This window comes from Oncorhynchus clarkii, chromosome 27, assembly GCF_045791955.1.
Source record: "Oncorhynchus clarkii lewisi isolate Uvic-CL-2024 chromosome 27, UVic_Ocla_1.0, whole genome shotgun sequence".
In the NCBI taxonomy this organism is placed as follows: Eukaryota; Metazoa; Chordata; class Actinopteri; order Salmoniformes; family Salmonidae; genus Oncorhynchus; species Oncorhynchus clarkii.
The window spans coordinates 2,374,454-2,389,140 of record NC_092173.1 but is presented as its reverse complement, the minus strand read 5'-3'; the positions used below and the strand labels follow the sequence as shown (position 1 = coordinate 2,389,140).

The 14,687-nt window shown below is 43.7% G+C and overlaps 1 protein-coding gene across 1 annotated transcript in view; it reads right to left on the bottom strand.

The window, feature by feature from the left end:
• The window catches only part of LOC139386251 (matrix metallopeptidase 28), a 35,953-nt gene that overhangs the window by 18,934 nt on the left and 2,332 nt on the right, over positions 1-14,687 (bottom strand). Inside the window, exons 2-3 of the mRNA XM_071131744.1 lie at positions 14,529-14,605; positions 5,849-6,045 (exon numbers count right to left, since the gene is read on the bottom strand). Of these exons, the coding sequence (XP_070987845.1) occupies positions 5,849-6,045; positions 14,529-14,605 (274 nt within the window). The remainder of the gene's footprint in view (positions 1-5,848; positions 6,046-14,528; positions 14,606-14,687) is intronic.

Below are 14,687 nucleotides of genomic sequence, written 5' to 3'. Positions count from 1 at the left end.
CATCATTAGTCATTTAGGTCAACATTGGATCATTCAGAGATCCTCACTGAACTTCTGGAGAGAGTTTGCTGCACTGAAAGTAAAGGGGCTGAATAATTTTGCACGCCCAATTTTTCAGTTTTTGATTTGTTAAAAAAGTTTGAAATATCCAATAAATGTCGTTCCACTTCATGATTGTGTCCCACTTGTTGTTGATTCTTCACAAAAAAATACAGTTTTATATCTTTATGTTTGAAGCCTGAAATGTGGCAAAAGGTCGCAAAGTTCAAGGGGGCCGAATACTTTCGCAAGGCACTGTATACTTATCACTCCTGGAGATATCAGGAGTCCTCTAGCTGTAGATTGAAGCCCAGTGGACACTTCACCACAGATATGGACATGGCCCCTCTCCCCTGAGCCGTCCTAACACAGATGCAGCTGCTCCACCAAGAGGTTGTGGAGCTTAGTGCTTCTATCAGCCAAGTTCTGGATGAACCCGAGACAACCTCCTTGGACACACCGACACCACCTCTTCCTAAAGCCGCTTGGGCCTCCAAGGGTGAGCCTCAGAAGGCCCTGGGCCGGTCGTCCATCTCCAATATTGTGGGCAAGTCATGGCTGTTCTCCATCTACCCTCACGGTGACCTCATTGGCCAACCAGTTCCTGAGGAGAAGCCTGTGGTAATGGCTGACAAGGCTTACTCAACACCCAAGAAGGTGTCTTTCTGGAAGACATGTTGTTTTGGGAAGAAGGAGACGACTGGATCCACTAAGAAACATCAAGGTAAAGAAGAAGACCAAGATGGAAAAGGTAAGATGACCATCAGTCATAAATAAATATAGCCATTTGTCATTATCTGCCAGTGTACCATGACCTCTCCTCTAAAGCCTTATTTCTGTTTTCTGTTTACAGGACACTGCCATGACCAGGGGATATTGGTCCACGTATTTAAACCTCTTAAAACTGCTCACAAAGTAATATGACGAACGGGTGAAGAAGTGAACTAGGATTTTTGTTGACCAGGATAAATATTATTTAACCATTATTTAACCAGGATCAAGGGAGATCTGACAACATTCAGCAGGAAAAACCTGGTTGCCTGATCCAAAGACAAAAATACCCTATCCATAAGGATATCCAGAATGGGTATCCTTATGGATAGGGTGATTAAAGCTAGGGTGATTAATGTTGTTAATTAGGTTTTTAATCAAGTTTTCTAAATGAGCCTCTGCGTGTCTTTCATATAGTGATAGCTTTGGGGATCTGCCATTAGAAAAAAGTCTGAACATCATTCCCATTGTGGTGATCTGATAAAATTATTTTAAAGCTCTTTTTAGACACTATCATTCAGTACCCTATGTTGATATGGGTTGTGAAGTCTTATCAAAGAGAAGATTGTTGATCAAATATTAGACTGCCCACCACCACACTATCGCAAAAGCAGTTTAAACTAAAACAGTGCAAATGCAGGGTCAAGTTAAGTGTATTCAGGCAAATAACCTTGGTGGACTCATCAAGAGGAGATTAAAGACCATTTACATGCAGTTACGTCCACACTGACATTTGCACAGTGGGCAGTGGCCCTTGAGTCATTGCCTTGATTCTAGCACTCATAGACCTCCGCTGAGTAAGAGGGTCCCACCGGAGACCAGCAACGGCAGGAAGTTATACTGAAGACATTCCTTGACTTCCCTTATGGAAGTAATTAGAATTATGGCCTGTAAAGTAGTGTTGGTGGTGGGGGGGGGGGAGAAATCCCCATCTCTCTAGGAAGTAACCAAGATCATCTGATAGCGATGGTTATTGTTAGTAGAAGAGAACAGTGGTGGTAGGAGGTGGGTCTCCAGTGCAGCATCTATTGTACGTTATCATCATAACCTACAGTCATATCAAATAATCACATTAATATATGGCTTAAAAGATGTGATACCCATTCACACCTCAAACCAGAGAGAAAGCATGTGGTCAGTCAGGGCTGTGGTTCCAAAAGGCACACACCTCTCACAAACACGGAGCATTCACAACCTGCACTGCTTATCTTGAACAAGGGTGATGGAATGTAGCCTCTGTAAATATCAGTGGGAACCTGCGTCAGATTCCCACAGCTAGTCTTCCAGGATACAGTAAGTCTGCTTGTTATTCCCGGGAGGCACGGTAATAGCACCTCCTTTCCTCTGCGAAACAACAATGGCAAATGAAAACAATCTGATCCATGTAATTTATCGGTTTTATGTCATCAAAACCACATACAGTGAGCTCCAAAAGTATTGGGACAGTGACACATTTTGTATTGTTTTGACCCTGAATTTGAAATTATACAATGACTGTGACCCATATTGGATGAACCGTTCAGAAATTACAGCACTTTTTGTACATAGTCCCCCCAATTTTATGGGAACGAAAAGTATTGGAACAAATTTTTATTTTATTTAATCTTTATTTAACTAGGCAAGTCAGTTAAGAACAAATTCTTATTTACAATGACGGACTACCCCGGCCGAACCCTAACCCAGACGACGCTGGGACAATTGTGCGCCGCCCTATGGGACTCCCAATCACGGCCGGTTGTGATACAGCCTGGAATCGAACCAGTCTGTAGTGACGCTTCTAGCACCTTAAACCGCTGAGCCACTCAGGAGCCCAAATTCACTTATGTGTATTAAAGTAGTGAAAAGTATTTGGTCCCATATTCATTGCACGCAATGACTACATCAAGCTTGTGACTACAAATTTGTTTGATGCATTTGCTGTTTGTTTTGGTTGTGTTTCAGATTATTTTGTTCCCAATAGAAATAATTGGTAAATTGCTCATTATATTATATGAAAGGGAAAAGTCTAGTTGAAACATCAGGGACGTGTTCGTGTTCAAAAATTTGTGTTTATTTTTGGAGTCCAGGTAGTCCCTCTCCTTTTCAGTTCGTTTTTCTTCTGCCCAATGAACCCGACCCTGGGCTTGCCTGAGGTACACCCGGCACCTGTTGTAGTCGTAACTTTCACATGGAGGTGAAACAACATCCGTCATTACCATTCTTGTTTCGCTTAATAACACTCCTGCTTGTCATGTGAGTCATTTCTCTAAAATGGTGATGACAAAGACGGCTGTCTCGTCTCAGGTCTCAAAACAACAGAGATGTGTTATTTACCCAGCTAGCGAACAGAGGACAGGCCTCATCAGGTACTGGCTTGAAGTGAGAGAGACCGTCCGACGCCACTACATTCCCAGAGTATTAGCCAATCCCCTGAGAGGCAGAGAGGAATGCAGAGTGTTCACAGTTCAGGCTATGAGCAGGAACATGGGAGGGATGGTTGCCTCCTCCTCATGGTCACTGACACGGCTGTTAAAGTTACTGTTTTTCTCTCATGTGAGAGTCTAACATAAACAGTAGACCCAAGCAAAGGATCTGTGCAGGGTCAAAACATCTGAAGAGACCAAGTATAACAGTCAACCACCACATGCACTGGTGTTGGTGTCAAATTGTGGCATTGTTTCAACTGTCAATCATACTTCCTAGGAGAAAAATAGGTCACCTTAGTGCTTTGACTGAAACGTTTTGCTTATAGATAACCAAAATCCAGAATATATGTTCTGACCCAGTGGGGTATGTATGGTACAATTCATCTGCAGTGAATATGCTAATGAGACTCCATAGAATGCAGTGTAATTCGCTAGGTACAGGTAGAATTGAGTAGATAACCACTAGTACCCCTGCAGCAGAGGGGTCATTCTGGCCAAAGTGTGGGACATCAGACGCTCTTCTGAGGCCTTAACTACAGCCCTCAGTGCTATTAGTCATGGGCTTCATGACAGGAGACCCACCCAGACCACGGTGTGCACCCTTTCTGAGCTCTGGAGCTACCACAGCCACAGACTCCACAAGCACATCAAAACAAAATCACATTTTATTTGTCACATACGACGAATACAACAGGTGTAGTCTTTACCGTGAAATGCTTACGTACGAGCCCTTTCCCAACAATGCAGAGTAAGAAAATTTGCCAATAAAAATAGAAAATAGTAACACAATAAAAAACAATAACGAGGCTATACATAAGGAGTGCCAGTACCGAGTCAATGTGCAGGGGTACGAGGTACTGTAGTTGAGGTAATATGTACATGTAGGTAAGGGTGAAAGTGGCTCGACAATCAGGATAGATAATAAAATGAGTAGCAGCGCAGCGTATGTGAAGCGTGTGAAAGTGTGTGTGTGGCATCAATATGCATGTGTGTGTGTGTGTGTTGGAGTGTCCAGTGTGCATTATTGAGTTAGTGCAAGAGTCAGTGCAAAAAAGGGTCAATGCAAATAGTCAGGTTAGCCATTTGATTAACTGTTCAGCAGTCTTATGGCTTGGGGGTAGAAGCTGTTCAGGAGCCTTTTGGTCCCAGACTTGGCGCTCCAGTACCGCTTGACCTGCTGTAGCAGAGTGAACAGTAAATGGCTTTGATGGCTGGGGTCTTTGACAATTGTCCGTGTCTTCCTCTGACACTGCCTGGTATAGTGGTCCTGGATGGCAGGGAGCTCTGTCCACAACACCATCTGTAGCGCCTTGCGAGCGGTGGGGTTGCCCTACCAAGCGTTGACGCAGCCAGTCAATATGCTCTCAATGGTGCAGCTGTACAACTTTTTGAGGATCTGAGGGACTATATCAAATCTTTTCAACCTCCTGAGGGGGAAGAGGTTTTGTCGTGCCTTCTTCACAACTGTGCTGGTTTGAGAGGACCATGTTAAGTCCGTAGTAATGTGGACACTGAGTAAGTTGAAGCTTTCGACCTGCTCCACAACAGCCTCGTCAATGTGGATTGGGGGCAGGCTCGCCCCTCCATTTCCTGTAGTCACTGATTAGTTCCTTTGTCTTGCTGATGTTGAAAGAGAGGTTGTTATCCTGGCTTCACACTGCCAGGTCTCTGACCTCCTCCCTGTAGGCTGTCTCATTGTCATCTGCAATCAGTCCTGCCACAGGCATGTCGTCAGCAAACTTGATGATGGTGTTAGAGTTGTGCGTGGCCACAGTCATGGGTGAACAGGGAGTACAGAAGGGGACTAAGCACACAACCCTGAGGGGCCCCCATGTTGAGTGTCAGTGTGGCAGATGTTGTTACCTACCCTCACCACCTGGGGGTGGCCCATCAGAAAGTTTAGGATCCAGTTGCAGAGGAAGGTGTTCAGTCCAAGGATACCGAGATTGGTGATGAGCTTGGAAGGAACTATGGTGGTGAACGCTGACCTGTTGTCAATGAACAGCATTCTCACATATGTATTCCTCTTGTCCAGTTGGGAGAGAGCAGTGTGTAGTGCAATAGAGATTGTGTCATCTGTGGATCTGTTGGGGCGGTTCGCGATTGTTGATGTGTGCCATGACCAGCCTTTCAACGCATTTCATGGTTATAGATGTAAATGCTATGGCACTATAGTCATTTAAGCAGGTTACCTTTGAGATTACCTTTGGGATTACAGACCGAGATGTTGAAAATGTCTGTAAAGACAGTTTCCAGCTGGTCTGTGAATGCTCTGAGAACACGGCCTGGTATTCCATCTGACCCAACGGCCTTGTGAGTGTTTACCTGTTTAAAATTCATACTCACGTCGGCCATGGAGAGCGAGAACACACAATTGTCCTGGACAGCAGGGACTCTCATGGCTGGCTCAGTGTTGTTTGCCTCGAAGCAAGCATAGAAGGCATTCAGCTCGCCTGGGAGGTTTGTGCTGGGGAGGTTTGTGTCACTGGAAAACTCATGCTGTGCAAATATACAGAGCTCAACAACATGAAACAAAAGCCATTGTTATCTTGGCACGCCACTGACTACCTGCTTCTGGCACGCACGCACGCACACACACACACACACACACACCTTTGAGTGTATTCCCTTACCTAGTTGAGCATAGCGTTTCCTGCGGGTTTGTGACCCATTGGACGCCATTTTGCCTGTGAAGACTGCATAGACTCTCTGTGCCCAGACCTGATGGCTGCCCTCATCCTTTACCCCACACCGTGGTGTGCCCATCTGCTTCAGGGTGGCACCATCCAGCTGTCCTGTGACGGGCAGGTGGGACAGCCACTGAAACTCCCTGTGAGAGAGGAGGTGGCGGAAAAATGTATACAGATTAGCATACAATACATGAACAATACATGAAACAAACTATGTCTTGGTCACACTGAGGAATACATTTTGATGTCATAATTTCAGTGTCACTGTCCCTGCTGTATTTAACTCACACAAAGAGACAATCACGGTCTCAAACCTCATTACTCAAAGAGTATATCTAATGATTATATTATACACTCACTGGCCAGTTTATTAGGTACACCCATCTAGTGCTGGTCTACAGAACAGCCTGAAGTCTCCGGGGCATTCTACAAGTTGTTGGAAACGTTCCACAGGGATGTTGGTCCATGCTGACACGTTGGCATCAAGCAGTTGCTGCAGACTGGATGGAGGTACCTTCATGCTGTTAACAGCCAATTCCAGCTCATCCCAAAGAGGCTCTACTGGGTTGAAGTCTGGGGAATGCGCAGGCCACTCAAGTAAATTTGACTCACTTTCATGTTCCAGGCGATATTTTTCCACTCCTCAGTTGTCCGGTGTTGGTAATCGCATGCCCACTGGAGCCATTTATTCTTGTTTTTAAATGATAGGAGTGGAACCGGGTGTGGTCGTCTGCTGCAATAGCCCATTAAAGGATCAACGAGTTGTGCGTTCCGAGATGCCGTTCTGCACACCACTGTTGTACTGCATCGTTATTTGTTTGTTTGCGGCCCGGCCCGCCTGTTAGCTTGCACGATTCTTATCATTCTCCTTCGACCTCTTTCATCAATGAGCTGTTTTCACCCACAGGACTGCCGTTGACTGGATGTTTTTTGTTTGTTGCACCTTTTTTGGTAAACCCTAGACACTGCCGTGCGTGAAAAGCCCAGGGCAGCAGTTTCTGAGGTACTGGCTCTGGCGCGCCTGGCACCGACGATCATACCACACTCAAAGTCGCTTAGGTCACTCGTTTTGCTCATTCAAACGTTTAATCGAACAGTAACCGAATGCCTTGATGCCTGTCTGCCTGCTTTATATAGCAAGCCATGGACACGTGACTCACTGTCTGTAGGAGCGATCCATTTTCGTGAACAGGGTGGTGTATCTAATAAACTGGTGGGTTCAGATAGTATTCATACCCCTTCACTTATTCCACATTTTGTTGTGTTACAGCCTGAATGTTCTTACCCATCTAAACAAGTAAGGCAGAGAGAGAGAGACACACAGCTGCATGTGAGCTCTCACATTTTTCATGTTTTTTACAAAATTATAGATTTGGAGTTAGATAAACTTGAATTTTTTTTGGCAGGAACATATGCAGAATACTACCCTCCACAGCATGGCCTTCGCTCCAGATCAGAACTCCAAACCTACAACCACATTTTTTATTAAATTAACCAGATAGATTACTGCTACCAATGTTTTCTGTTTCCAAGCTATACGGAGGGTGCTCTAGAAAACAAACAGCAGAGACCTGAGGACACCATCCAACCTGGAACTGAGTGAGTAGTGTTTGGTCTGATGCCATTTTGAAAGCCAAGAAAAAAAGAAAAAAAAAGAAGTGAAAAACGTTAAAAATAAAGGACATTACAATGATATACAGTGGGGCAAAAAATATTTAGTCATCCACCAATTGTGCAAGTTCTCCCACTTAAAAAGATGAGAGAGGCCTGTCATTTTCATCATAGGTACACTTCAACTATGACAGACAAAATTGGAGTAAAAAATCCAGAAAATCACATTGTAGGATTTTTAATGAATTTATTTGCAAATTATGGTGGAAAATAAGTATTTGGTCACCTACAAACAAGCAAGATTTCTGGCTCTCACAGACCTGTAACTTCTTCTTTAAGAGGCTCCTCTGTCCTCCACTCGTTACCTGTATTAATGGCACCTGTTTGAACTTGTTATCAGTATAAAAGACACCTGTCCACAACCTCAAACAGTCACACTCCAAACTCCACTATGGCCAAGACCAAAGAGCTGTCAAAGGACACCAGAAACAAAATTGTAGACCTGCACCAGGCTGGGAAGACTGAATCTGCAATAGGTAAGCAGCTTGGTTTGAAGAAATCAACTGTGGGAGCAATTATTAGGAAATGGAAGACATACAAGACCACTGATCTCCCTCGATCTGGGGCTCCACGCAAGATCTCACCCCGTGGGGTCAAAATGATCACAAGAACGGTGAGTATAAATCCCAGAACCACACGGGGGGGACCTAGTGAATGACCTGCAGAGAGCTGGGACCAAAGTAACAAAGCCTACCATCAGTAACACACTACGCCGCCGGGGACTCAAATCCTGCATTGCCAGACGTGTCCCCCTGCTTAAGCCAGTACATGTCCAGGCCCGTCTGAAGTTTGCTAGACAGCATTTGGATGATCCAGAAGAAGATTGGGAGAATGCCATATGGTCAGATGAAACCAAAATATAACTGTTTGGTAAAAACTCAACTCGTCATATTTGGAGGACAAAGAATGCTGAGTTGCATCCAAAGAACACCATACCTACTGTGAAGCATGGGGGTGGAAAAATCATGCTTTGGGGCTGTTTTTCTGCAAAGGGACCAGGACGACTGATCCGTGTAAAGGAAAGAATGAATGGGGCCATGTATCGTGAGATTTTGAGTGTAAACCTCCTTCCATCAGCAAGGGCATTGAAGATGAAACGTGGCTGGGTCTTTCAGCATGACAATGATCCCAAACACACCGCCCGGGCAACGAAGGAGTGGCTTCGTAAGAAGCATTTCAAGGTCCTGGAGTGGCCTAGCCAGTCTCCAGATCTCAACCCCATAGAAAATCTTTGGAGGGAGTTGAAAGTCCGTGTTGCCAAGCAACAGCCCCAAAACATCACTGCTCTAGAGGAGATCTGCATGGAGGAATGGGCCAAAATACCAGCAACAGTATGTGAAAACCTTGTGAAGACTTACAGAAAACGTCTGTCATTGCCAACAAAGGGTATATAACAAAGTATTGAGATAAACTTTTGTTATTGACCAAATACTTTTTTTCCACCATAATTTGCAAATAAATTCATTAAAAATCCTACAATGTGATTTTCTGGATTTTTTTTCTCATTTTGTCTGTCATAGTTGAAGTGTTCATATGATGAAAATTACAGGCCTCTCTCATCTTTTTAAGTGGGAGAACTTGCACAATTGGTGGCTGACTAAATACTTTTTTTCCCCACTGTAGGTCTGTAACAGTTTGGGTCTAGAGTGTCTCGCCCTTTGAAGAGGGGGATGACAGCGGCAGCTTTCCAATCTTTAGGGATCTCAGACGATACGAAAGAGAGTTTGAACAGGCTATTAATAGGGGTTGCAACAATTGCGGCAGATAATTTTAGAAACAGAGGGTCCAGATTGTCTAGACCTGCTGATTTGTAGGGGTCCAGATTTTGCAGCTCTTTCAGAACATCAGCTATCTGGATATGGGTGAAGGAGAAGTGGGGGAGGCTTTGGCAAGTTGCTGTGGGGGGTGCAAAGCTGCTGACCGGGGTAGGGGTAGCCAGGTGGAGAGCATGGCCAGCTGTAGAGAAATGCTTATTGAAATTCTCAATTATCATAGATTTATCGGTGGTGACAGTGTTTCCTAGCCTCAGTGCAGTGGGCAGCTGGGAGGAGGTGCTCTTATTCTCCATGCACTTTACAGTGTCCCAGAACTTTTTGGAGTTTGTGCTACAGGATGCAAATTTCTGTTTGAAAAAGCTAGCCTTTGCTTACCTAACTGCCTGTGTATACTGGTTCCTAATTTCCCTGAAAGTTGCATATCGCGGGGGCTATTCGATGCTAATGCAGTATGCCACAGGATGTTTTTGTGCTGGTCAAGGGCAGTCAAGTCTGGAGTGAACCAAGGGCTATATCTGTTCTTAGTTCCACATTTTTTGAATGGGGCATGCTTATTTAAGATAGTGAGGAAAGCACTTTAAAAAAATAATCAGGCATCCTCTACTGACGGAATGAGGTCAATATCCTTCCAGGATACCCGGGCCAGGTCGATTAGAAAGGCCTGCTTGCTGAAGTGTTTTAGGGAGCGTTTGACAGTGATGAGGGGTGGTCGTTTAACCATTACAGACGCAGGCAATGAGGCTGTGATCGCTGAGATTCTGGTTGAAGACAGCAGAGGTGTATTTAGAGGGCAGGTTGGTCAGGATGATATCTATGAGGAAGCCCGTGTTTACTGATTTAGGGATGTACCTGGTAGGTTCCTTGATAACTAGTGTGAGATTGAGGTCATCTATCTTAGATTGTAGGACGGCAACAGGGTGTTAAGCATATCCCAGTTTAGGTCACCTAACAGTATAAACTCTGAAGATAAATGGGGTGCAATTAATTTGCATATGGTGTCCAGGGCACAGCTGGAGGCTGAGGGGGGGTCTATAACAAGTGGCAATAGTGAGATACTTATTTCTGGAAAGGTGGGTTTTTAAAAGTAGTAGCTTGAACTGTTTGGGCACAGACCTGGATAGCATAACAGAACTCCGCAGACAATCTCTGCAGTAGATTGCAACTCCACCCCCTTTGGCAGTTCTATCTTGGTGGAAAATGTTGTAGTTGGGGATGGAAATGTCAGAATTTTTGGTGGCCTTCCTAAGCCAGGATTCAGACACGGCTAGGATGGGATTAATATTACCCCTCTGATTACAATGAAGAGCAAGACGTGCCTCTGTTCTTGGCCAGCTGCAGCCTAACTAGGTCTTTCTTTGCAGCACTTGACCATATGACTGGACAATAATCAAGACAAGATAAAACTAGAGCCTGCCGGACTTGCTTTGTGGACAGACCTCTCCTCATTTTTACAACCATTGAATATGTGTTTTATGTGTTCTATATGTTTTAAGCCATGACAGTTTACAATCTAAGGTAACACCAAGTAATTTAGTCTCCATAACTTGTTCAACAGCCACACCATTCATTACCAGATTCAGCTGAGGTCTGATGCCCGGGCAACGAAGGAGTGGCTTCATAAGAAGAATCATCAGCATACATGGACACACATGCTTTGTTTAATGCGAGTGGCAGATCATTGATAAAAATAGAAAAGATGAGAGGGTCTAGAGAGCTGTCCTGTGGTACACCACACTTCACATATTTGACATTAGAGAAGCTTCCATTAAAGAAAATCCTCTGAGTTCTATTAGATAGATAGCTCTGAATCTACAATATGTCATAGGTTGAAAAGCCATAACACATCAGTTTTCTTAATAACAGGTTATGGTCAATAATATCAAAGGCTGCACTGAAATCTAACAGTATAGCTCCCTCCATCTCCTTATTATCAATTTCTTTCAACCAATCATCGGCCTTTTGTGTCAATGCAGTACATGTTGAGCGCCCTTCTCTATAAGCATGCTGAAAGTCTGTTGTTAATTTGTTTACAGAGAAATAGCATTGTATTTGGCCAAACGCAATGTTTTCCAACAGTTTGCTAAGAGCTGGCAGCAAGTTTTTAGCTTTGCTGTTAGAACCATTAAAGGCCGCTTTACCACTCTAGGGTCGCGGAATGATTATGGCTTCCCTCCAGGCCTAAGGACAAAGACTTTACTCTAGGCTCAGATTAAAGATATGACAGACTGGAGTGGCTATAGAGTCACCTAGCATCCTCAGTAGCTTTCCATCTAAGTTGTCAATGCCAGGAGGTTTGTCATTATTGATCGATAACAATCATTTTCCTACCTCTCCCACACTAACTTAACAAAATTCAAACTTACAATGCCTTTCTTTCCTTAATTAGTTTTTGTTATGCATGAGTACGATGGCTCACTGTTCGTTGTTCCTGGCTAAGTTTGCCCACTTTGCAAATGAAGTAATCATTAAAATAATTGGCAACATCAAATGGTTTTGTGATGAATAAGTTGTCTGATTCAATGAAATTCAATTGAATTTGTCTTTCTGCTCATAATTTAATATAGAGTACTCCAAAGTTTTTTTTCCATCATTCTTTATATCATTGGTCTTGGCTTCATAATACAGTTTATTATTTTTGTTGAGTTTGGACATAATTTCTCAATTTGTAGTAAGTCAGCCAGTCAGATGAGCAGCCAGACTTATTAGCCACTCCTTTTGTCCCATCTCTTTCAACCATACAGTTTTTCAATTCCTTATCAATCCATGGAGCCTAACAGTCCGTTTCTTAACAGTCAGTTTCTTAATTAATCAAGTGCAGCACCTGGATGCTCCTTATTAATAAGACCAACAAATATTTTTAACGTAATCCACATAAGATCCACAGCAAAATCCTTTGTATGATCTCTTATACACTATTTTAGGCCCAGCTTTTGGAACTTTATACAGCCACTATATTGTGATCACTGCATCCAATGGGTATGGGGTATTGTGTGTACAGTCGTGGCCAAAAGTTTTGAGAACAAATTCATTTTCACAAAGTCTGCTGCCTCAGTTTGTATGATGGCAATTTGCATATACTCCAGAGTGTTATAAAGCATGATCAGATGAATTGCAATAAATTGCAAAGTCCCTCTTTGCCATGCAAATGAACTGAATCCCCAAAAAACATTTCCACTGCATTTCAGCCCTGCCACAAAAGGACCAGCTGACATCATGTCAGTGATTCTCTCGTTAACAGGTGTGAGTGTTGACGAGGACAAGGCTGGGGATCACTCTGTCATGCTGTTTGAGTTCGAATAACAGACTGGAAGCTTCAAAAGGAGGGTGGTGCTTGGAATCATTGTTCTTCCTCGGTCAACCATGGTTACCTTTGCACAAAAAGGGCTTCACAAGCAAGGATATTGCTGCCAGTAAGATTGCACCTAAATCAACCATTTATCGGATCATCAAAAACTTCAAGCAGAGCGGTTAAATTGTTGTGAAGAAGGCTTCAGGGCGCCCAAGAAAGTCCAGCAAGCGCCAGGACTGTCTCCTAAAGTTGATTCAGCTGCGGGATCGGGGCACCACCAGTACAGAGCTTGCACAGAAATGGCAGCAGGCAGGTGTGAGTGCATCTGCACGCACAGTGAGGCAAAGACCTTTGGAGGATGGCCTGGTGTCAAGAAGGGCAGCAAAGAAGCCACTTCTCTCCAGGAAAAACATCAGTGACAGCCTGATATTCTGCAAAAGGTACAGGGATTGGACTGCTGAGGACTGGGGTAAAGTCATTTTCTCTGATGAATCCCCTTTCTGATTGTTTGGGGTATCAGGAAAAAAGCTTGTCCGGAGAAGACAAGTTGAGCGCTACCATCAGTTCTGTGTCATGCCAACAGTAAAGCATCCTGAGACCATTCATGTGTGGGGTTGCTTCTCAGTCAATTTTGCCTAAGAACACAGCCATGAATAAAGAGTGGTACCAACACATCCTCCGAGAGCAACTTCTCCCAACCATCCAGGAACAGTTTGGTGACGAACAATACCTTTTCCAGCATGATGGAGCACCTTGCCATAAGGCAAAAGTGATAACTAAGTGGCTCGGGGAGCAAAACATCAATATTTTGGGTCCATGGCTAGGAAACTTCCCAGACCTTAATCCCATTGAAAACTTGTGGTCAATCCTCAAGAGGTGGATGGACAAACAAAAACCCACAAATTCAAAACTCCAAGCATTGATTATGCAAGAAAGGGCTGCCATCAGTCAGGATGTGGCCCAGAAGTTAATTGACAGCATGCCAGGGCGGATTGCACAGGTGATGAAAAAGAAGAGTCAACACTGCAAATATTGAATCTTTGCATCAACTTCATGTAATTGTAAAAGAAAGCCTTTGACACTTATGAAATGCTTGGAATTACACTTCAGTATTCCATAGTAACATCTGATAAAAATATCTAAAGACACTGAAGCAGCAAATGTTGTGGAAATGAATATTTGTGTCATTCTCAAAACTTTTGGCCACGTCTTGAGGGCTGAGGAAAAAATCTATTTAATCCACTTTGAATTCCGAATGTAACACAACAAAATGTGGAATAAGTCAAGGGATATGAATACTTTCTGAAAGCACTGTATATCAACAGTATAGCATTCTTAGTGAGATTTGAACTCTACATTCCAGAGTGGTTTGGAGAGGTTTCAACAGAGGAGGTTTCCCAGTTCGGTGGTAAGTGAGGGAATATTTTACTGCCTGCCTTTTGACATTACCCCACCATGGGTTGGCCCACAGACCTACACCCTCCCCTAACACCATACAGCCTGACTCAGCTACCAGGTTAATAGCCTTGTACTGACTCTAATCAGCCAACAGAGATGTTGATAAGTGCATTTTTCAATGTAGGACGTTGAGTGCATAATCCAATATAAGTAATTAGATTATGACTTGAGTCTTCGGGCCAACATAAATATTCTGCTCCATTGGGCAACAGGCTCTCTGATTAGGAAGACTACTCTATGCCCCACTGGTAGAATTGAGAACAGAGGGTGAGGCTGTGAAATATAGTGTGAGAGACAGAATGGCCAAGTCTTAGCCAGTGGAGAATGTAAGGGGACAAAGAAAGAGTAACCGACACAGAACAGAATTGCATGAAGGAGATGGAGACAATTCAAAAGTGATGGAGTTATTTGAGAGACAGTAGTACCGTACCGGACTGCTGTTTTGACCTCTGCAGCATTGTGTATGTGATTGTCCTGGTGCAGGTATCCATATTTCTCCAGGAAGCCCTGCAATAAATGTTACATCATTATTTTTCATGAGACTCCCACACTTACTTGGTATATAAACATTATTAAATCCGACATTCAT